This window comes from Alosa sapidissima, chromosome 11, assembly GCF_018492685.1.
Source record: "Alosa sapidissima isolate fAloSap1 chromosome 11, fAloSap1.pri, whole genome shotgun sequence".
Taxonomy (NCBI): domain Eukaryota; kingdom Metazoa; phylum Chordata; class Actinopteri; order Clupeiformes; family Clupeidae; genus Alosa; species Alosa sapidissima.
The window spans coordinates 31,694,818-31,717,317 of NC_055967.1; the positions used below are offsets into that span (position 1 = coordinate 31,694,818).

Below are 22,500 nucleotides of genomic sequence, written 5' to 3' on the forward strand. Positions count from 1 at the left end.
GCTTGTGAGGGAGGCATTATCCATCTGCCCCCCCCTGCCCTGCCCCACCCCTTCCCCCTGCCTCAGCCTCCCCGTGTGCATATCCCCCACTGATCCCCAGCTGCGGCTGTCTGGAGAGCCGCTGCTCGCTGACCTTTTCCCCAGCATTTAGAGGCCTGTTAGGAGATGATAGCCGTGCTAGCGAGAGACGTATTAACCCTCGTCCATCCTCCTGTCCCTGTCTCCGCCAACTTATCAGATTTTAAAAGGGGTCCGACTTCTTCTGGGTTCCCTCAATGCCTGGGATGCTGTTTCACACACCAAGCACGGGCTGGTATTTTATTTTATTTTTCTCCCCTATTCCCCTGCGCTGGCAGCAAAGTAGCTTCATTTCATTTCATCTTTCTTTTAATACGTTTATAATTAAACTAGTCAAGCAGAGCGTCCTTGCAGTTTGAAGCTCTGCAGCATTTCCCAACTTTTTTCATCTTTAGGAAAAGGACAACCTGCCAGGTGGCGATAAGCATCGAGCTGTAGAAAAAAGATGCTGTGTGTGTGTGTAGAGTGACTGATTGACTGAGAGAGAGTGACTGATTATATTTCTGTCTGTTGTATGCTTTAAAAACAGTTTCTTTCTAAATAGCCATGCCAATAAAGTCTTGAATTGAATTGACTGACTTTGTGGGTGCATGTGTGGCTGTGTTTTATGACAGCGCATCTATTTGAACGTGTGTGTGTGTGTGTGTGTGTGTGAATAGCATTGTGACATGAATAGTTGTTGTCAGCAGTCTAAGCATAGTATCACAATCCTAATGTGGAGGCGGCGTGGGTGTAGCACTACACCATGGCTTGAACCTGTTGTTTTTCTCCAGTCTAACCCAAGCTACCGCGACCTGAATGGGAAGAAGGCTTGGGCATAATCATCATCCGAACGATGCGTGTGTGTGTGTGTGTGTGTGTGTGTGTGTGTGAGAATGTGAGAATAGCATTGTGACATGAATGTGTTGTTTTTCTCCAGTCTAACCCAAGCTACCGCGACCTGAATGGGAAGAAGGCTTGGGCATAATCATCATCCGAACGATGCGTGTGTGTGTGTGTGAGTGTGTGTGTGTGTGTGTGAGAATGTGAGAATAGCATTGTGACATGAATGTGTTGTTTTTCTCCAGTCTAACCCGAGCTACCGCGACCTGAATGGGAAGAAGGCTTGGGCATAATCATCATCCGAACGATGCGTGTGTGTTGTGAGTGTGTGTGTGTGTGTGTGAGAATGTGAGAATAGCATTGTGACATGAATGTGTTGTTTTTCTCCAGTCTAACCCGAGCTACCGCGACCTAAATTGGGAAGGAGGCTTGGGCACAGCGCTACACTTGGAAAGGCGTAGTCATCATCCGAACGATGCGGCGCGCGTGTGTGTGTTTGTGTGTGTTTGTGTGTGTTTGTGTGTGTGTGTGTGTGTGTGTGTTTGTGTGTGTGTGTGTGTGTGTGTGTGTGTGTGTGTGTGTGTGTGTGTGTGTGTGTGTGTGTGTGTGTGTGTGTGTGTGTATGTATGTGTGTGTGTGTGTGTGTACAGTGTGTGTGAGAAAATAGCATTGTGACATGAATGTGTTGTTTTTCTCCAGTCTAACCCGAGCCATCGAGACCTGAATGTGAAGGAGGCGTGGGCACAGGGCTACACTGGGAAGGGTGTAGTGGTCACTATCTTAGATGATGGCATAGAGAAGGACCACCCTGACCTGGCAAAAAACTACGTGAGTCGAGGATCCTCATGACTTGTCAGTTTAGGGAGTGTGTGTGTTGTTTGTGTGGGAGAAAATTGCAATGAGTCTCTGTGTATGTGTGCCTTTCTGTGATTATGTACATTTATACGTAGTGCCAGTGGGGTCATGTGTTTGTGTTTCTGTGTGTGTCTGTGTCTGGGGTGTGTGTGTGTGTGTGTTAGAGCCGACCGATGTGGAATTTTCGAGGTCGATACCGATTTCAAAAACAATAAACGATAAATCGGACGATATTTATTTTAAACAAACACAATGAAAAAATGTACTCTAATATTTAGTATATTGAACAGTTCTGATCAAGGTGGGACATTGTGTTTAAATAGGCCTAACTAACTGGTATCCTAATGAAAGGCTCTTATGGGGAAAATAAGTCCCGACAGGGCGAACCGGGACCCCGACACGCCAGCGGAGGGGTCTTGTTTCGCCCTGAAGGAACTCACAATGCAAGTCAATGGAGCATTCTACTTGCATTGTGAAGAGCCGTATAATAAATATATATAATATCGTCAGGTCTTTGTTCTTATATGTGATAAACACCAGTGCTATGATAACTTTCAAGGTATTTCCTTTATGGTTAAGATTGTGTTAGATACTGTTTGTGTTTTTTACACAACGATTACAGCATTAAACATGCAGTACTTGGAAATTGGATTGGATTGTGTGATTGGAAAGGACACTACCTCAGCCATATCCGCATCTCAGGTGCGGCTCAGACCGCACTGCAACCGCAACCCAACTATTTTTTTCTGCTTGACACGAGCGGTTCTGTGCAGAAATACTTTGAAAAGACCATTTGATAGTCATCATTTGTGTTTAAAAGGGGATGTGGAGGCTACATGTGCACTATAAAGGAGTAGAAATACCAACCAAACTCTGAAAAAGAGGTGTCTAAAAGTGAGGACAAATGGGGGGGGGGGGGGGGGTGCTAGTAAAAACGTCAACATAAGCTTGTTGCACACCACATTAGTGTGATACTGCAATTGGGAAGGAAAACTACATAATGTAAGATAAAGTCTATACTCTCAATATGATTTGTATGTTGTCATTTTGCTGACAGCGCCACCTGACAGCGACATGCCACTTCCTATTATATTAGCCTCCACCACTCAACCAATACTAACATTATTTTAATGTTGGAGGTAATGTTAAGCTGGAAAGACAAAACTGGACATTTAGATGAAGGTTCAGTATTTGGCTTTTGTTTACTTAATTAAAAAATAATTATTACAGCCATTATAAACACTGATACCGATAGATTGGCAAATAGCTAATAACGGCGGATAATATTGGCACACCGATTTATCGGTTGGGCTCTAGTGTGTTTGAGTGTGTGTGTGATGTAGTTGTCTGTGTCTGGAGGCTTATGGCAGAGGAATTGTGTGCGTGTGTGTGTGTGTGTGTGTTTGTGTGTGCGTGCGTGCGTGTGCGTGTGTCTGTGCCTTTGTGAGTGCAGGTCTCACCTTTTCTCCTGCACTGACAGGATCCAGATGCCAGTTACGATGTGAATGACAGAGACCCGGATCCACAGCCTCGTTATACACAGCTCAATGACAACAGGTGACCCCTCTCTCTCTGGACACAGACGCACACAGACAGATACACACACACACACACACACACACACACACACACCCACACACCACCCACAATTGCACACAGAATTGCTGCTCCATATTGCCATGCTGTGTACCAAGCTGCACATTAGGGCACTGGCTATTGTCAGCTGTAACTGCATATGTATATATGGGGATTTGGTAAGCTAGAGGTTTGCTTGGTGTTCTCTGTCTTTCCCTCCCACTCTCCTCCCTTCTGTGTCTCTCTCTACACTTCTTCTCTCCTCTTTTCACCATCCTCTATTCTCTCTCTCTCTCTCTCTATCTCTATCTCTCTCTTTTCTCTCTCCTCCTGTCTCGGAGTGACAGCTGCCTGCTGCTCCAGTGAACTAATTAGACCGCGAGGCGTCTCGCAGGCTGCCTGTCTTTGAAAAAAAAAAACTGAAATTGAGGGCCTCACCGGCCTCAAGAGACCTCCCACCACGACTCTGCCTATTCCTCGCTGTCGTACAACTTCCTCCACGGGGGTCGATGAATGCCAGGCAGGAACCTGGCTGCTATTTTAGCCGGTGACGCCTCGTGACGCGTGAAACTGATTTTCCAACTGCGTCAGGAGGACACTCTCTCTCTCTATCTCTCTCTCTCTGTCCCTCTCTTTCTCCCTTTCTCCCTGTACTTCTCAAATGATCTTATTCAGCTTTTCCTTGGCCTGTCTAATCCGTGTGCGTGGCTGCAGGAGGAAGTGAAGGGCTTAGGGGAGTGGAGTTGAGTTGTTTCCTTTGCTTATTTAAAGGGATTGGCCTGACGCGCGCCACTCCTCTGATGCCATTAGGGCTCAGGAGGGCTGAGTTAATGGGATGGGATGTGGCCCGGAGCACACGGGGAGCTGTACCGCCAGCCGTCCCCACGGCTCCCCCCCCGCTCTTCTCTCTCCCTGGTCCTCAGCCCTTCTCTTCTCTCCTCCGCTCCTCTCTTCTCTCCTCCGCTCCTCTCCTCTCTTCTCCTCTCCTCTCCTCTCTCTCCGGTCCACACCCTTTCTCTTCTCTCCTCCGCTCCTGTCCCCTCCTCTCTCCTCTCCCCTCCTCTCCTCTCCTCCTCCCCTCCTCTCCGTTCCTCTCCCTTCCTCTCTTTCTCTTCTCCTCCTCTCCTCTCCTCCTCTCCTCCTCTCCTCTTCTCTCCTCTCCTCCCCTCCTCTTCTCCTTTCCTCTCTCCCCGGTCCTCACCCCTTCTCTTCTCTCCTCCACTCCTCTCCTCTCTTCTCCTCTCCTCCTCTCCTCTCCTCTCCTCCCCTTCTCTCCTCTCCTCTCCTCTCTTCGCTCCTGTTCACTTCACTCCTCCGCACTCAGTCGCTTGAGCCGCGCGCAGGATGCTCTCTTCTCCCTCTGTACACACACACCCACTCACACACACGCACACACACACACACACATTCACACTCTCTCTCTTTCCCTCTCTCTTTCTCATCTCCTCTCTATCTCTCTCTCTCTCTCAATTCAATTCAATTCAAGGTTGCTTTATTAGCATGACTGTAAGTAAGTACAGTGTTGCCAAAGCACTCTCTCTCTCTATCTCTCTCTCTCTCTCTCTCTCTCTCCCCCTCTTTGGCTGTCCTCATCCAAATCCGCTCTCCTGTCTGCAATTTGCCCTCCTCTCATCTGCTTCTATCTCAATGCAAATACCCTCTTCTTTCTGGGAGGCTCTCTACCTTCCTCTTCACCTCCCCTCTTCCTCTTCACCCCCCCTCTTCCTCTTCACCTCCCCTCTTCCAAATCCGCTCCTCTCTTTCCTGTCTCTCTTTAATTCAAATTCAATTCAAAAAAGCTTTATTGGCATGTCCATTCATAATGTGTTGCCAAAGCATACAATGCTTCCTCTCCTCCCCTTCTTTACCTCTTTACTCTGTTGTTGTGCTCCTCCACATCATCCTTGCTCTAGGTTTTCTTCTCTTTTCCTACCTCTCTTCTCTGGTTTCTTCTCCTCCAAATCTCCTCTCATACCTGCACACCCCTCTCTACATCTTCTCCTTTCTTCTTCTTTTACTCCCTTCCTCTCTCTCCTCTCCTCTTCTCTCCTCTCCTCTCCTCTCCTCTCTTTCCCCTCTCTCCAGCATTCCTCTCCTCTCATCTCCTCTGGCCTGGGTTGCTTCGCTCCCCTTCGGTGAGTTGTGGGCAGGACGAGTGCCAGAACACTCAGCTCTGGGAAATGAGCCAGCCTCCCTCTCTCTCTCACTCTCTCTCTGTCTCCCCTTCTCTCTTTCTCTCTCTCTCCCCATCTCTCTCTCTCTCCCTCTCTCTTTCTCTCTTCCCCCATTTCTCTCTCTCTCTCTCTGTTGTTATTATTGCTCTGTGGGTGGAGACAGGGAACTGTGTTCAGAGCAATATCTTCTCCAAACACTTGAGGAAAACAAAGTGGGGGTTTGTAGAAATCCATCGCCATCACATTGTTTATCACATGCCCCACAAGGCATGATATGCTCTCTCACACTCTATCTCTCTCTGCCTCTCTCACACTCTATCTCTCTCTCTCTCTCTTCCTGTCTTTGCCTCTATCTCTCTCTCATCTTTCTCGTTCTCACTCCCCTGTTTCCTCTTTACATCTTTCACCATCTCTCATCTCCCTTTCAGCCTCTTTTTCCAGTCTTGATCACTCTCCTTCTCTCCATCTCATTTTCTCCTCATTACTAGCTCGGTGTGTGTGTGTGTGTGTGTGTGTGTAGAGTGTACTGCGTAAGTGGGCACTTGATGAGAGGAGGATGAGAACACTTGAAGCCTCATGCCTGCAAAGTACAACACTGAGATTGGGCTTCTAAGGGGCTACATTGGGCTTTCATGCAAACAGGATGCTGACACACTGACACACAGACACACACACACACACACATACACATACACAAATACATGCACACCTGCATGACATACACACACCTCTGTCACACTCTCACTCTCACATGCATCCCCTGCTGTCATTCTGATTATCCAAGACCCAATCAATTAGGGCTCCGTGAAATGAGAGGCAAATTGTTTCTCTGTCAATAGTGCGCCCGAGAGCCCCCACCTGAAGACGAATTGGGGGGGGGGGGGGGGGGTCAGGGGGGGGGAAAAAACACCAGATGAGTAGCACAAAATCTCAGCACGATGCCGCGGCCCAGCACGACTCACACTGACTAATACACTTCCCTCGCCCTGAGAATTAGATGCATGTATTCATGAGGAGTACAGGGGTGCTTTGCGAGGACAGCAGGAGCGGCAGCAAAAATAAGGGATTTCAGGGACCATCTCTGCCCTCCTAACCGCCGCAAAATGAGTGAAAAACAAGAAAAGCAAACCTCATTTGGATTTCTTTTACGCCGTGCCGGGTTTTTGAATTCGCATCTTTTTCTATTTCCTGTACCATGACAGGCGAGAAAGGCACTCATATACTTTTTTTTGTTCTGTTTGTCAAAGGTGCCAAGGAGAGAGACAGTGAGGAAGTGTGCAAGTCAAAGTGGATGAGTGATAGATAGAGAGAGAGAGAGAGAGAGAGAGATGGTGAGGAAGAGAGAAAGAAAAATGGAGAGAGAGAGGTGCTTTCTTTTTCTACACGACTGTGGAAAAGCTGGCAGATATCTTTGCAACACTTTGAAGCTCATCGGATTCAACTCCAGTCAAGCAGGTAATGTTAATTTTCCCCCCCTGTGTTTCATCAGTGCCGAGAGAGCGCAATCCAAATGCTAACCCCCACCCCGCACACACACACACACACACACACCACCACCACCCCTACCCCTACCGCTGCGACTGTGTCAATACTATGGATTCCGCCGAGAGAAAGGAAACAGCGGTGTCTCATCTCAGCCCATCTCTTCTCATCTTTCACTCCGAGCGTGTGGTAGGGTCAGGTCGACTGTGTCTCCTCCTCACGGATATCAATCAAGACCAACTTCCTTCCGCTTGGAGGCTACCCACGTCCGTGTCGGGCGCCCCCTCTCTCTCTCTCTCTCTCTCTCTCTCTCACTTCCTCTCTCTCTCTCTCTCTCTCTCTCTCTCACTCTTTTTTTCTGTCTTTCTCTCCCTTGTCTCTCTCTCTCTCCTCTTCTCTCTCTCTCTCTCTCTCTCTCTCTCTCTCTCCTCTCTCTTTCCATCTCTCTTTCCGCCATTCTCTCCGCCCGCATGGTTTCAGCAGAGCCAATTTCAGCTCGGAGAACAAGAGCAAAGGAGCAGATTGGAAAGAAAAGAATAGAGAGAGTGAGAGAGTAAACGAGAGAGAGCAGAGAGAGAGAGAGAGAGAGAGAGAGAGCCCAACTGACTGACGTGAAGGAGGGCTGCAACGCCTCTGCCAAACCAAATCCGTTAGGCATTTGTCGAACTGTTTGTCCAACAAATGGTTTTTGGTCACAGATATTGGACCGGAGATGATGACGCGCAGTGTTCATCCTCAGCCTGGTCCGTTTCGCCAGTTAGCCGATAATAAGGCGAGGCGACTCCCTGTTTCCGTGCGGAAGGGGTAGTAGTAACAGGATACAGAGGGCCCCTAATATGTGGCTTTTGTGGTTTAAAAGACTCTAACCGCGGCTGATGGTGTTGCGGAAAAGTGGGAGGCGAGTAATCTGGCTCTATCGGCCGCTCGGCAGAAGGGCCCGATTATCCCTGGTGGATTGTGCCTGAGGAGAGATGCGCCTGGTCTATGAAAAAGCCATTCTGGGTGGAAGGACTTTATCGTTTGTTCTGCTGACTACATATTGAGTGGCTCGTGGATGTATGGCCAAGTGCATATAATGACGATGCCTCTAGCCTCAGGCTATGTGCCTGCTCACACTCCTCCACTGTACTCCTTTTCTCCCTCTCCTCTCTCTCTCTCTCTCTCTCTCTCCTCTCTCTCTCTCTCTCCTGGCTCCCTGCTTGCTGTGTTCTTAGTGGCTGGCTGGCCTATTGTCACACACAGAGGCTGGGCTTTGCTAAGATGCAGAGAGAGGTTCCAGGCGGTGTCTGATCCTCAGAGCACAATGGAGCACTACCACAGTGTTCCACTGCCCAGCAGGGGTTCACTTCCACGCCATTCAGCTCAAAAAGAGAGAAGGAGAGAGAGAGAGAGAGAGAGAGAGAGAGAGAGAGAGAGAAAGTACTAGATGCTGCAGTCATTATAGGCAAACATACAGTAGGCAGACAAAAAAAGAGAGAGAGAGAAAAATGGGGTGATAGACGAAGTGAAAGAGTAGAGCTACACAGGCACTCCATCCATGTCGCCCACATCCCCCACAGCCCCCAGCACCATACCCCGTCATCCCTTTTAGCCTAAGAGTCCATTTTGTTTGTGGGGCGTCGGTTGGTGTTTAGGTGAAGATGGAGGAGGTTCCACAGCGCCTTTCAGACAGCAGGCCTACGGGCAAGCAGGCAGGCAGGCAGGCACCCTCCTAACTGCCCCAGCGGGGGCAAAGCCAGCCAGCGAGGCGGGCAAGCGGGCGGGTGGGTGGGTTGAGAGGGAGGGAGTGAGGGGTGGGAAGGCAAGCATGGAGACAGAGCGCCTCAGGGCCCCAGTTAGCCGGCCGGAAAATTTCCTAATCCCTCCAGTAGGGGCAAGGAGCCAGGCACCGTTTCCTCTCTCTCTCTCTCTCTCTCTCTCTCTCTCTCTCTCTCTCTCTCTCTCTCTCTACAGAGGCTCCTCACCAGTGGAGCGGTGCCATCTTTCATGCTGGCAGCAGGGTGGCATTGCTGTGGTTTGCCCCCCTGCCATCCTCCATCCATCCGCCATGCCTGATTTCATAACACACAGCTTTGGGCATCTACCTGGCCCTGGGCAGTCTGCTACATAGGGCTCAGAGGAAAATACGTTTCACTTAAAAAAAAAAAAAAATAAAAAAAAAAAAAAAAATATATATATATATATATATATATATATATATATATATATATATATATATATATATTAGGGCTGTCAAAATAACTGATTAATTTCGATTAATTAATTTGAGAAAAAATAACTGATTAAAAAAATTAGTGCAGATTAATCGATTCCGTATGACCTTTGACCCCGAGCCGTTCTAGTCAGTAAAAATTAGACTGTAAAATGAAGGAGAGAGAAGAAAACGTGCTGCCTGGATCATTGATTGGAACATTTACTTTTAAAAAATGGCCTGATGGTGTTGATAAAAAATAAAGTGTTGAAAATAAAGTCCTCTGCAATGTCTGCAGCAAGGAATTTGCATATCATAGAGTTCATCAACTCTATCGCACATCAATGCAAAGAAATAAGTGTTGACATTGAGGGGAGTGTTAATTAATTTTCATTGTATCCCCTAGGTTATATCTGTGGCCTGAAATGCCTTGTATGTGGAAAAAAAAAACTTCTTCCCAAAGCACATTTGAATTTATTTCCTCAGCATATTAGGTCATATCATAGATTATTATGGCAATTATTTGAACAGTGAAAATAATAATAAAAGAGTTTTTGAACTTTAATGTCACTAATGCTGATTATTCCATGATTCATTTGAATTTAAATATTTAAAATACCTTCACAGCAAAAATTATATATGCGATTAATTTAGATTAATTAATCACAGAGTATGTAATTAATTCGATTTTTTTTTTTTAATCGATTGACAGCCCTAATATTTTTGTTTGTTTGTTTTTTTTTTGTTCAATATAAGTGGAAGACCTTGAGGAGCAGAGTTCAAGAACTGTTGCCCCCACTCATCCACCCACTCGCTGTCTTTATTCTTACTATGCTTCTTCAACACAAGACCACTTCAGTCACGGAAAAGGTCTCTCTGCTAGATAGACTATGTTTGTGAGGGGTCTCCTTATGAGAGAACCAGATGGAGCAGTGATCAGTCAACGCAACTGGCAACCTCTACACTGCTCGAGATGTGACATACATACATACATACATACATACTGTACATGCATACACATACATACATACTTACTGTACATGCATACATACATACATACATTCATACATACATACATACATACATACATACATACTGTACATGCATACATACATACATACATACATACTGTACATGCATGCATACATACATACATACATACATACATACATACATACATACTGTACATGCATGCATACATACATACATACATACATACATACATACATACATACATACATACATACATACATGCATACATACATGCTGTACATGCATACATACATACTGTACATACATACATACATACATACATACATACATACATACATACTGTACATGCATACATACATACATGCATACATACTGTACATGCATACATACATACGTACATACATACATACATACATACTGTACATGCATGCATACATACATACATACATACATACATACTGTACATGCATGCACACATACATACATGCATACATACATACATACATACTGTACATGCATACATACATACATACATACATACATACATACTGTACATGCATGCATACATACATACATACATACTGTACATGCATGCACACATACATACATGCATACATACATACATACTGTACATGCATACATACATACATACACACATACATACTGTACATGCATACATACATACATACATACATACTGTACATGCATACATACATACATGCATACATACTGTACATGCATACATACATAAATGTATACATACTGTACATGCATACATACATACATACATACTGTACATGCATGCACACATACATACATACATACATGCATGCATGCATACATACATACATACATACACACACACACACACGCACACACATACACACATACATACTGTACATGCATACTGTACATGAATACATACATACATACTGTACATGCATGCACACATTCATACATACATACATGCATGCATGCACACATACATACATACATACATACATACTGCATATGTCCCCCTCAGTTAGTGTATTTTTTGATGGATGTTTGTAGTGCCCTATTGCACATGATCACTGTCTCTTGCTTTGATTGAGTAAGGCACCAGGGGAGGTCTGACGATGAAATAGTTTACTCAGCGTGACTCATGAAGCTGCCATACATTGCCTTCAGCAGTGCTCCATCCAGTTGTCCATCAATTTGCACGTGTCTGTGTGTGTGTCTGTGTGTCTGTGTGTGTGTGTGTGTGTGTGCATGTGTATGTGTGTGCGTGCGTGTGTGTGTATGTATGTGTGTGTGTGTGTGTGCGCATGTGTATGTGTGTGCGTGTGTATATGTATGTGTGTGTGCGTGTGTGTGTATGTATGTGTGTGTGTGCGTGTGTGTGTGTGTGTGTGTGTGTGAAAGCAGCTGATCAGTACTTTTACTGTCTCTCAATGACATGTTCTCTTCATGCGCCATGTCTCAGCTCACTGTCAGACCTTTCACTTGAAATGAAACACACACGGTGACGTCTGAGGGGTGTGTGATCTCAAGCCATCGAAAAGAAAAAGTGTTCGGCGACGCGCTACTGTCAACGTTGGCAGATCGTATGTCTTTAAGTCTGTCAGGAACGTTTTCACCGTCAGGCGCAGCGTCAAGACCTCTCTGAAGTATAAAACAAACGCCTTCCTTTCTTTCAAGCATTCAACATCTCAAACAGTTAAGGCTTATAAACTGAATTGCTTGTGAAATTCTGATTCATACTTACCACAGGATTACATGCCTGTCGTCGACAACTGAGGATAAATTGCTGACAGAGAGAGGCTGCGGTTTCATTCAAAGATGAATATGGTCCATAATGCTCATTTAATTTCTCCTCCTTCCTAGAGATTACTGGATGGAATGTTCCACAGAATGTCTCCCCTGTATGTTCTTTTGGTTTCTTCAAATATGTTCCATAAAGTAACAGTATTCTGGTTTGTACAATTTTGCAAAGTGTTTTCAAAGTTTTCAAGGTGAAGGTTTCAAGCTAGTAGTATCATCCCTAATTGATTTTGACAGTGGTTTTGTGTTCTGGATGCAAGATAACTGAAAGCAGAAACTATAAGAACACATTTTGTACAGCACAATGTTAGAAAGTATAAATCAGAATTTATCAGTTTGCACGCTGACTTGCTTTTTTGAGTGCCAACAGTGCTATTGGTGTTTACAAGGCAAGTCTGTTGGCTTTTAGTTAGTCAACTCTGTTTTCCAACAATTTCTGACCAAAACGGTCCCTGTTTATTTCCTAAGTGCGAACTTTGGGTCTCTCTCCAGTACAGTCAGGTTTATCAGACTGCCCTCTGTTATCAATCACCGGTCGGCTTGTCTACCGCACTGCCTTTTAGCTGACATTTAGTTAATGGACTGGCGTTGCAGCGAGTGCGTTTCAGGAGTGGAGTCTGGCATGGAGCTCCACTCCCAGCGGTAGCCGAGCACCCGCATTTTGGCATCGCCCGTGCCAGCCAGTGCCAGCAGCGTCACAGGTGTGCTTCTGCGTCCTCCGCTTCAAGGTGAACTACTTCCTCCCACGCCAGCTTTCCACCACAACTTCACCCGATGTGTGGTTTGGGGTGGGGGGCTATTTATTTATTTATTTATGACTTAATTTAGACCTCACAAGCTTTTGCCTTCAACTTCACCTAATAGGTGTGTGTGTGTGTGTGTGTGTGTGTGAAGCTTTTTCTTCTCTGCCTTTACTTTGGACTGAGACTTGCATCAGGCACCATTTTTTTTAGTGTGTACATCTTTGTGGGCACACTATTTCTCTTCTCTTCCTACTTCCACTACGTCGGCTCTCTACTGCAACTTAACCTGGTGTGTGTGTGTGTGTGTGTGTGTGTGTGTGTAGGGGTGTGTGTGTGTGTGTGTGAGCCTCTTTCGGCTTTGTCTTCACTCACTTTGGACTGGGACTTGCATCAGACCTTGGACAAAAAAGATGCTCTCTGCCAAGGACTCGCTTTCTGTCATACTCTGACCGCACGGCTACAAGTCACAAAAGTCCTGCCACCTTTTCACAAATTCAGTGGCACTGGATAGTTTTACCACACAAGCACAAAGGCAATTGCTGTTGTTTGTGAACCTGGCTTGCGTCTCCTTTCAGATTCTCATAGAGGGTACAATCCTACTCCCCCCCCCCACACACACACACTCTCCACCCACCATCAACCCTCCAAAAGCCAGAGGCCTCCATCGATCACCTGCAGCCTCTCTGAACACATAGCTGATGAAATGAATGGTAGCTGTGTTTAAGTCCAATTCCCTCAGCCTCTTCAAACCGATATCGGTCATTGTTACCAGAGACGATGACAGAGACCCCCGCAGCTCCTCTGGAATAAATGGCAGTTTGATAGCTCTCATTGTTGGTCAGGACCCAGGAGGCTGGCAAGGCCCTGATTGGCCACTTACTGTATAGTTACACGCCGACTTTGAATCAGAGTGAACCCACCACCGGCTGAACGAAAAGCACAATTACAAAAGCAGCAAGAGAAAGAAAGAAATGGGGGAGAGAGAGAGGGAGAGAGGAAGAGGAAGAGGAAGATGTGAGGGGGGGAAGAGAGAGAGGGAGGAAGATTAGGGAGAAGTTAAGAGAGAGAGAGGGAGCACGAGTGAGAGAGGGATAGTGAGAAAATGGAGAAAAGAGTCATGCTGAATGGAGTGAGGAGTGAGAGATGAATGGAGTGAGGAGGTGAAAAAGAATGATGAAAAAAGAAAGAGAGAGAAAAAAGAGAGATCGAGGGGGAGAGTTGAATGGCTTGTAACCAAGGGCAACACCTCAAAGCAAACTCTCGTTATCACAGATGCGTGTTTGCTCTTCAACCCGAGAATATTGAGTCCGCTTGAAGGTGTTTCCATCTCCAGTCAGGTGACCGGTCCATGGTGACCGCGCCTGCCACGTGTCCTCTCTCACCCTCCCACGCCGTGCTGCGGGATCGTGCTCATTACGCCGTGACCTCTCCATTATCCTTCCCACGGCAGCCCCTATGCTGTATGCTTATGGAAATTCCAGAGCATAGTGGTGCTTCAGTGTCGCTGTTCAGCACTTTGTTGTGATGCAGGTGATTTCCTTTGTCTCCCGTCTCTCCACAAATAGATTTGAGGATTTAAATGCAGGAAGGCACAGATGAGGGTCTTAATGTCCCTAAAGATTTAGAAGTTTGTGCACTGGGCCTGCCGGTATGTACTAACTAAGGATTTCACAATAGCAGCGGCATTGTGTTTTCGTGCTGTGAGTAGGGGCTTATTCTGGATGGTTGAAACTTTTGAAGTGGTTGTGTTTGGCCACATCAGTCACTGCTGGAGTGTTCTGGAAGTTATCTGCCTTTCATTCACATTCACATTCCTAATGTCGCAGCGAAGCAGACTCATTTCACTCATTATGCACACTTAATGAATGGATTTGTGTTTGCATTTGTTTTGTTAAAGTGTAAATATTACTGCAGGAACGGGTCATTTAGCCGCTGCTGCATGGCAGCTGGACTCCTACAGAAAGTGTGTGTGACTACAGGAAGCCTTGAACGTCTGCAGTGTCTGGAGCTCATCCGCATTCGCTAATTAGCATAATTCTTCATACTTTGAGGTAGAACTAATGTGTGAAGTTCGTTTGGCAGGCAAGTTTTTTTTTTTTATTAAAAAAGAACTGAAATATAGCAGCGGCTGAACTTTCCGACCCTTCGCCGCTTAAAACAGAACGACCCACAATGGCTACCGCTCCTGCGGCTCCCACACGCTACCAGTTGCAGTCACGGTGGGAGGGGGTACACGCTTGATTAAAGCAACACCAAATAACTTTTCCTCTGTCCCACGCACGCTATCTGTTTATCCAGCACTGGCTTTACAAATAACGATGTCAGACAAGGTAGAATATGCTGCATGATTTTATGAAAGTACGATGTATTGCGACATCAGATGCAAGTCAAATTTGTAGTTTCTTATGTCTCATTCCATCGAACTGGCAAACTTACATAGTGCGGTTATAACCGATAGAGGGCCGTGAAGCGAATGCAGAAGTGCCGTTCACCCTGTTACGAGTTGATTAACCACTGAAACGATTTTGGAAACATTATTTTAAGGTACAAAACACTCTTTGGTGTTGCTTTAAATGAGCCGCTGCTGCTTACACCCCCCCCCCCTCCGGGCCCTTTTTGGAGGTTGCGTGGACGTCCCACAAATGCATGCTGGGTACGGTAGCCACAAATATGAGCCCAAGGGAGGGGGATAAAAGGGCACCAGAGTGGAGCCATAATTAGGCCAGGTTCAGATGCCGATGCAGAGCCACAGCCCAGCCCAGCCCAGCCCAGCGAGTCCTTGCAAAGGACGGCGTGCCACCATGGTCTGGCTCCTGAGGGCCGGCGGCGACTGAGCGGCAGACAGGTACGGTTCTTAATGACCTGTGAAATGACTTGTTAAGGATGCCAAGCCAGGGGTGCGTGTCTGGCCCCCAGCTTTCCTAGAGTGTGTGTGGGTGGGTGGGTGACTGTAGTGTGAGTGTGTGTGTGTGTGTGTGTGTGTGCTTATGTGAGCGTGTGTTTGTGTAGGTGTGTGTTATTTTAATTGTGTATGCATGAGTATGTTTGTGTCTCTGTCTGTCTGTCTGTGTGTGTGTGTGTGTGTGGTGTGTGTGTGAGAGAGAGAGAGAGAGAGAGAGAGAGTGTGTGCCTATATGTATGTGTGTATGAGAGAGACAGCTAGTTTGTTACACAAAGTGCTACACGGCAGGGAACACATTTGTGTCTGTCGTCGTGGCCTCCACCTCCGCAGTGCTCAGTGCTCGGCAGTCATCAGAAAAATCCAATATCCACTTCCCCCCTCGCCTCACTCTTTTTCATTTTTTGATAGCATCGCATATTTCTCACAACACCTGAGGGTGCCCTCACCCAGCCCGCTTACCTAGGTGAAATGGATAGGCTTAAGCCTGTGTGTGTGTGTTTGTTGTGTGTGTGTCTGTTGTGTGTTTGTCTGTTGTGTGTATGTCTGTTGTGTGTGTGTGTGTTGTGCACATGCTGTGTGTGTGTGTGTGTGTGTGTGCTTAACCGATTTCATGCTGTTTGACTGACTGATGGTGTGTGTGTGTGCGTGTATGTGTGTGTGTGTGAGTCAGTCAGTCAGTAAGTCAAACAGCATGAAAACAGCAGCCCATAATGAAGGCCACAATGGGTTGTCATGGCTCCTAGAGCGCTCTCTGGAGTTTTTGAGCCCTGGTGTGTGTGTGTGTGTGTGTGTGTGTGTGTGTGTGTGTGTGTGTGTGTGTGTGTGTGTGTGTGTGTGTGTGTGTGTGTGTGGACACACTCGTAGTGGAGAGGCTTGCTCTCTCCCTGGTCATCTGGAGCCTGATAAATGACCCTCTGCTCGCCCACCTCTGTAAGGGCACAGAGTGGTAACAGTGCGCCTAGGCCTACTGTTAAACACCTGAAAAATATTAAGCTGCTGTTTTCTTTTCATGACGAGCACTAGGCCTACGCTTGAATGATTTATGACTGAATGGAACGTTGTGTTGAGTTTACACTAATCATCATCTTCTAATGTATCCTTATGTTGAGATGTCCATTCTCTTTGCCCTAGGCTATCATTTGTGCGCGAAGCATGTTTCAATTAAGACAGTACACAAGCTATTTTTATTGTTGTAATATTGAATGATTTCATGAATAAATTGTATGCACAGTACATTGTACAGCCAACGCAAGGGGCAACTCTTCTCTTCAATTTCCCTTCCAAATTACATTTTATTGTCTGAAGACATCTATCGCAAGAATTTAACATTCTAACAGCAAAAGCAAAGCAAATGCAAGCTGACCAAAGTGCAGTCGGTTCTCCCGCCATGGTTTTGGAAATCACACACCTGCTGCAATCTGAAGGCCCATGCACATAAGGCCTATGACTATCACTCTACACGCCCCCTGTTGCACGTCACAATTTAATTTACTATAGCTGATCCTGCCTCCTGGCTCCCCAAAATGCCGCATCATGTGAACAGATCAGCAGGCCGGCAAATTTTCACCTCGCTTTCAGACACAAAAAGACGGCAAAAAGATGTCCCCTCTTCCCGCAAATTTAGCGTGATCTCTGTGTGAAAAGGCCTAGAGCTTTAGTAGCAGTGAAACCAATACCAGTAATCTGATCTGTGGAGTACATGCAGTCTGCAGCTTTTGCTTCTGTCTGTTTTTTTCCCCTGGAGGGCTTGAGGCTGATGCTGAGCTGTGTGTGTGTGTGTGTGTGTGTGTGTACGTGTGTGCGTGTGTGTGCACTTTATATTTACCTCTTTTTCTCTCAGTATTTCCCTCTCCGCCTTTCTCCACTTCTATCGATACTGCCTTAGACTCGATGTTCGACTAACTCTCTTCCTCTCTCTATCTCTCTCTCCCTCTCTCTATCTCTCTCTCTATATCTTTTACGAGGTAAGATCCACATGTAAAGAATAGCAGTGCCCATGAATGGTATAGACACCCCCCCTTCAGTATCATATCAGCTCTGCCTATACAATGCCCATTCCAATGAATAATTCCTTGTGTGGTCTTCAAAGTGATGTTAGGACGCTATTTGTACATGAGTTGAAGACAAAAAAGTGCAGAAATAAAATAAAGATTTTTTTTTTTCAATAACAGGGTTGTCTCTTCCCTCCAGGCTGCCCACGATAATAGTTATTTGCGCCGTGTTGATGTATTGGTGACTCACTGGGTTTCAGTAGCGTAGCCCTCGCACTCTGCTCTGCATCTTAAGCCCAGGCAGTGAATGTAATATCTATGCCTCTCCCAGCGCTCAGCAGCCAGCGAGATTGATCTGGGTTTGTGAGAGAAAGCTTTATATTAGTAATCTCTTTATTAGCACACACGCTCGGCTACCCTCCCGCTATTGATCGCCTTTTGGGCAAGACCAGTACGCGCACAAGGAAGTGCTAATGTTTAGAATGACCGCTGTCTTCTGTGTTCTCTTCCTCTCCCCTTTGCCCTCTCTCTCTCTCTCTACCTCTCCATTTCAATCTCTCTCATCATTTTTTTTTTTTACCAAGGTTCAGAGAAGCAAATCTCTGTGTGTGTAGGAAGTTTGATGGTAACTCATTCTTGTTTTAGTATTCTGTTTAAGAACCTTCTCTGTGTCTCTGTGTGTGTGTGTGTGTGTGTGTGTGTGTGTGTGTGTGTGTGTGTGTGTGTGTGTGTGTGTTTCTAGGCATGGGACACGCTGTGCCGGGGAGGTGGCCGCCGTCGCTAGCAACGGCATCTGTGGTGTGGGTGTGGCTTACAATGCCAAGATTGGAGGTGAGTGAAGAACCGTGGGAAATCATCGCCACACTCCCAACAACAACCTTGTTCCCAGAGAAGCTATCAAACAAACAAAACAAACAAACAAAACACCATTGTGTTCCAGCACAAATCTGCCTCTCACATCTCCTCCCTAATCACCTTCCCACCATTAACCGGCCTCTGGCAGCAGATCATATGGAGAATTGAAGTCCAATTCGGCATCTGATTATTCTGACTATTCTTCTGCTTCATCTCAGGGCCTGTTGTGAGCTTTTTGCATCCAGAGATGTGATCTACATTCATTCAGTTGTATAGCTCACTGCAGTGCTGTTTGTGTAACGTGTTGCTGCTTGAGTGTGTGGTAGTTGTTGTGTTATAAAGTATGCCTCGACCATCATGTTTGCGTGCATTAGTGTTGTATAATGTGTGTGTGTGTGTATGTGTGTGTGTGTACACATGCTCTTACATTTATAAATACAGTAGTACACTCCAGATATACCTTTTCATCAGTATGTGTGTGTGTCCTAGCCTGACGAGCCAGACCCACATTAAAATGTAGGGTCTGGGCACTCACCGTTCGCAGTGCTCAGTCCGAGGGGCGGGATAATCAGTTGTCTTTCAAATTCCCTCTGCACGCAATAGGACAGCGGCAGCGCTATGAGTCCGATGTGTTTCCCACCAGCGGAGCTAGTTGGCTAGTTCAAACGTTTGCCAACTTAATAAAAGCTTAACTCGTGTCACACTGTTCGCCAACAGTAACATCCATCTTATTTGTTTTCAAGTACCAGGGAATTCAAGCCAAACCATTGCAACTCTGCCATCAATCATTATGTTAAACCCACCTAACGACTCTATACACGATTTCATTGGCCTGATTGAGTTTCGATTTCTGGAGCTCACAAGCCAACGGAGAGTTGCTAGACTAGCCGCTAGGGGCGCGTCTAGATTTCTAGGCTATGTGTGTCCCCTTGTTATTGAACATTGACCTTTGTGTCAACACCTTGATCTGCTGATTGACATTCATGTGCGCGTGCGTATGTGTGTGTGGTGTTTACGGATGTTCCAAGGTTAGTGCTAGAGTGTCGTGTCCTACCTCGTATGGACAGGAATTTCATGCAAGGTGTTTCTCTGCCCTGTTCTCTTCAGTGAGTGTGTCCTACTCAGCGAGTGTGTTCGCTCCGATAGTCAGGGTTTATTCTAGTGTTGTTGTATTACTGTCTGTGTCACTAGTAATCACTGCTCTATCTCTCCGTCACACTCTCTTTCTTCCGTCTCTCTCTCTCTTTTTCTTTCTCTCACACACTCTCTCTCTCTCTGTTTTTCTCGTCATGTTTTCATTACCAGTGTTATGCTCAGACGAGCACAAAGATGGTTTTCCGATCTGTTTGTGTGGCCCTCAACCCCCTCCCTCTCTGTCTATCTCTCTCTCTTGATCTCTCTCTCTCTCTCACTCTCTTGCTTTCTCTCTCTCTCTCTCTCTCTCTCTTTCTTTCCCTCTTTCTTTCCCTCACTGTCTTTTCTCTGTTATCCTCTCCTCCAGCACCATCTTATTTTTTCTCGCTATTAGGGGGTGCGATTTCCTTTCTGCTGTCTCAGTGTTTTCACTGGTGTCAGAGGCTCTAACTCTGTGTGTGTGTGTGTGTGTGTGGATGTGCGTGCGTGCATGCGTGCGTGAGAGAGAGAGAGAGAGAGAGAGAGAGAGAATATGATCAAAGCCTCTGTCAGTACTGCCCTGTAAGCCATTTAGGATAAAAGGCTTGACTAAATGAATTCAGTATATGAAGGTAAATATGTATGTGTCAGGGTGATTTGTTTGTGGGTAGGTGTGTGCTTATCTGCACATATATGTGTGTGTGTGTGTGTATGTGCTCATCAGGACAGTGTGTGTGTGTGTGTGTGTGTGTGTGTGTGTGTGTGTGTGTATGTGCTCATCAGGACAGTGTGTGTATGTATGTGTATGCTGATCTGAACGTGTGTGTTGGTAGGTGTATGCTTTCCCTCAGCCTCAACAACCAGCACACCCACATATACAGTACAGCGCAACATGTGTGCTTGCGTAAATATATGCACCTCTGTGTGTGTGTGTGTGTGTGTCTGTGTGTGTGTGTGTGTGTCTGTGTCTGTGTGTGTGTGTGTGTCTGTGTGTGTGTGTGTGTGTGCGTCGATTGGGGAGCTGACTGAGGTGGTGGAGGTTCCCTTCCTCCCAGTGACTCAACAGTCAGCACATTCATAGCTATAGTGCCGTGTGTGTGTGTGTGTGTGTGTGTGTGTGTGTGTGGGCGTGTGTGTGTGTCTATGCTCATATTGCACCTCTCTGTGTGTGTGTGTGTCTATGCTCATATTGCACCTCTCTCTCTGTGTGTGTGTGTGTGTGTGTGTGTGTGTGTGTGTGTGTGTGTGTGTGTGTGTGTGTGTGTGTGTGTGTGTGTGTGTGCGCAGGCGTGCGTATGCTGGACGGCGAGGTGACTGACGTAGTGGAGGCACGCTCCCTGAGCCTCTACAACCAGCACATCCACATCTACAGCGCTAGCTGGGGACCCGAGGACGACGGCAAGACTGTGGATGGCCCTGCCAAGATGGCCAAGGAGGCCTTCCAAACAGGGGTCGCAGAGGTCAGCACACACACACACTCACCACACACACACACACACACACACACACAAATTGATCCGTACACTCCTACCTAGACACGTACTTGAGCTTAAGCAGAGCCACACTGTACTAGATGCTCCGCTTAACTCTGACGCATGCTCTCCAATCTAGTATCTCGCCTGCACTCGCCCGTCTGCCCACACACACACACACACACACACACAGACACACACACACACACACACAGCACCATTGCGCCAGTGGCCGTTTTAATTAAGAGGGTTATCTAAGCTGATCAAATTTGTCGGACGTCACTTGTTATGTGCCATCGGAGCTAAATGCAGGGTGGCCGCTGAATGTCTGTGTGTGTGTGTGTGTGTGTGTGTGTCTCAGAGAGAGATCGCTCTCTGACAATCACACATTTGTTTGGTTGTTTGTCTCCAGGCAATACTCTCTTTCTTTCTTCTTTCTTTCTTTTATGTCTTTCTTTTGCTCTCTCATTCTCTTTCTCCTCCAATGGACCTCAAAGGCAGTCACTTTTGTTGTCATGTCCCCCCCTCTCTCTCTCTTTTTCTCTCTCTCTCCCATCCCTCTCTCTCTCTCTCTCTTTCACAATCACGTACCTCCTTGTGCTTCTTGCACTCTGCAAGTCTTTTGGCTGTTTTCCCTCATTTTCTCCTTGTCTGTCTGTTTGTTTACCCTGTTTATTTTTTCCTTCTCTCCCTCTCTCTCTCCTTCTCTCCCTCTCTCCCTCTCTCTCTCTCTCCCTCCATTTGTCTCTCTCTCTGTTTTGTTTTGTTCTCTCCTGCTCTCTGAGTCACGCTGTGTTTGCGTGTTTAAATTCTCTCCCTCTGAATGTCAGGGGAATATTAAGAAGCAAAGTCACAGATTTGGGGCGTTTTTGGAGACGGAACACAGGCGCGACCTGGGCGCTAAACGAGACGTCACAAAGTGGATGCACGCGGCCCCTGGCGCTGTTGTCGTGGTAACAGCAGTATGATGCAAGCCCTGCTTTGAGTAATGCAAGTGTGCGATCTGAATGGGCTGCTGTCAATGATGTAAGGGCGCAGTAAGTGTGATGTTTAGACAAAGATTGTTAAGGCGGAGCAAGATGTTTCATCAGGAGCCACTTCCGGGAACCCGGATCGCACGAGGGGGGGTCAAAATCCCCCTTTATGCAGAGCAGAGGCAGCGACTGCTCCATTGAAGTCTATGGGCATAGCTCAGAATTTCACCACATATGTTAAGGTCTTGGTTCTATAGAGTTGGGAATGTGAATTTCGGGCACGTTTTCATGATCCTCAAACCCTTCCGAACATTTCAGGTAAATTTTTAGCATTTTTGAGCATTCCAGTCTGGAGAAAATCAACCTTATATCAGGTGTGCGCCGGTTATTTATGCTGCTGCTGTTGGCCGGTTGCAACGTACGCTCGTCAATACGTCATCTACACGCCTCTTTATGCAGACAGGATTCGATCCCCAT

The 22,500-nt window shown here is 46.4% G+C and overlaps 1 protein-coding gene across 6 annotated transcripts in view; it reads left to right on the plus strand.

The window, feature by feature from the left end:
• Positions 1-22,500, plus strand: part of furinb (furin (paired basic amino acid cleaving enzyme) b) — a 93,791-nt gene that overhangs the window by 46,286 nt on the left and 25,005 nt on the right. For all 6 annotated transcript variants that reach the window (XM_042110663.1, XM_042110660.1, XM_042110659.1 and 3 more), the window contains 4 exons: positions 1,600-1,728; positions 3,236-3,312; positions 18,352-18,440; positions 20,865-21,037. In XM_042110663.1, the coding sequence (XP_041966597.1) occupies positions 1,600-1,728; positions 3,236-3,312; positions 18,352-18,440; positions 20,865-21,037 (468 nt within the window). The remainder of the gene's footprint in view (positions 1-1,599; positions 1,729-3,235; positions 3,313-18,351; positions 18,441-20,864; positions 21,038-22,500) is intronic.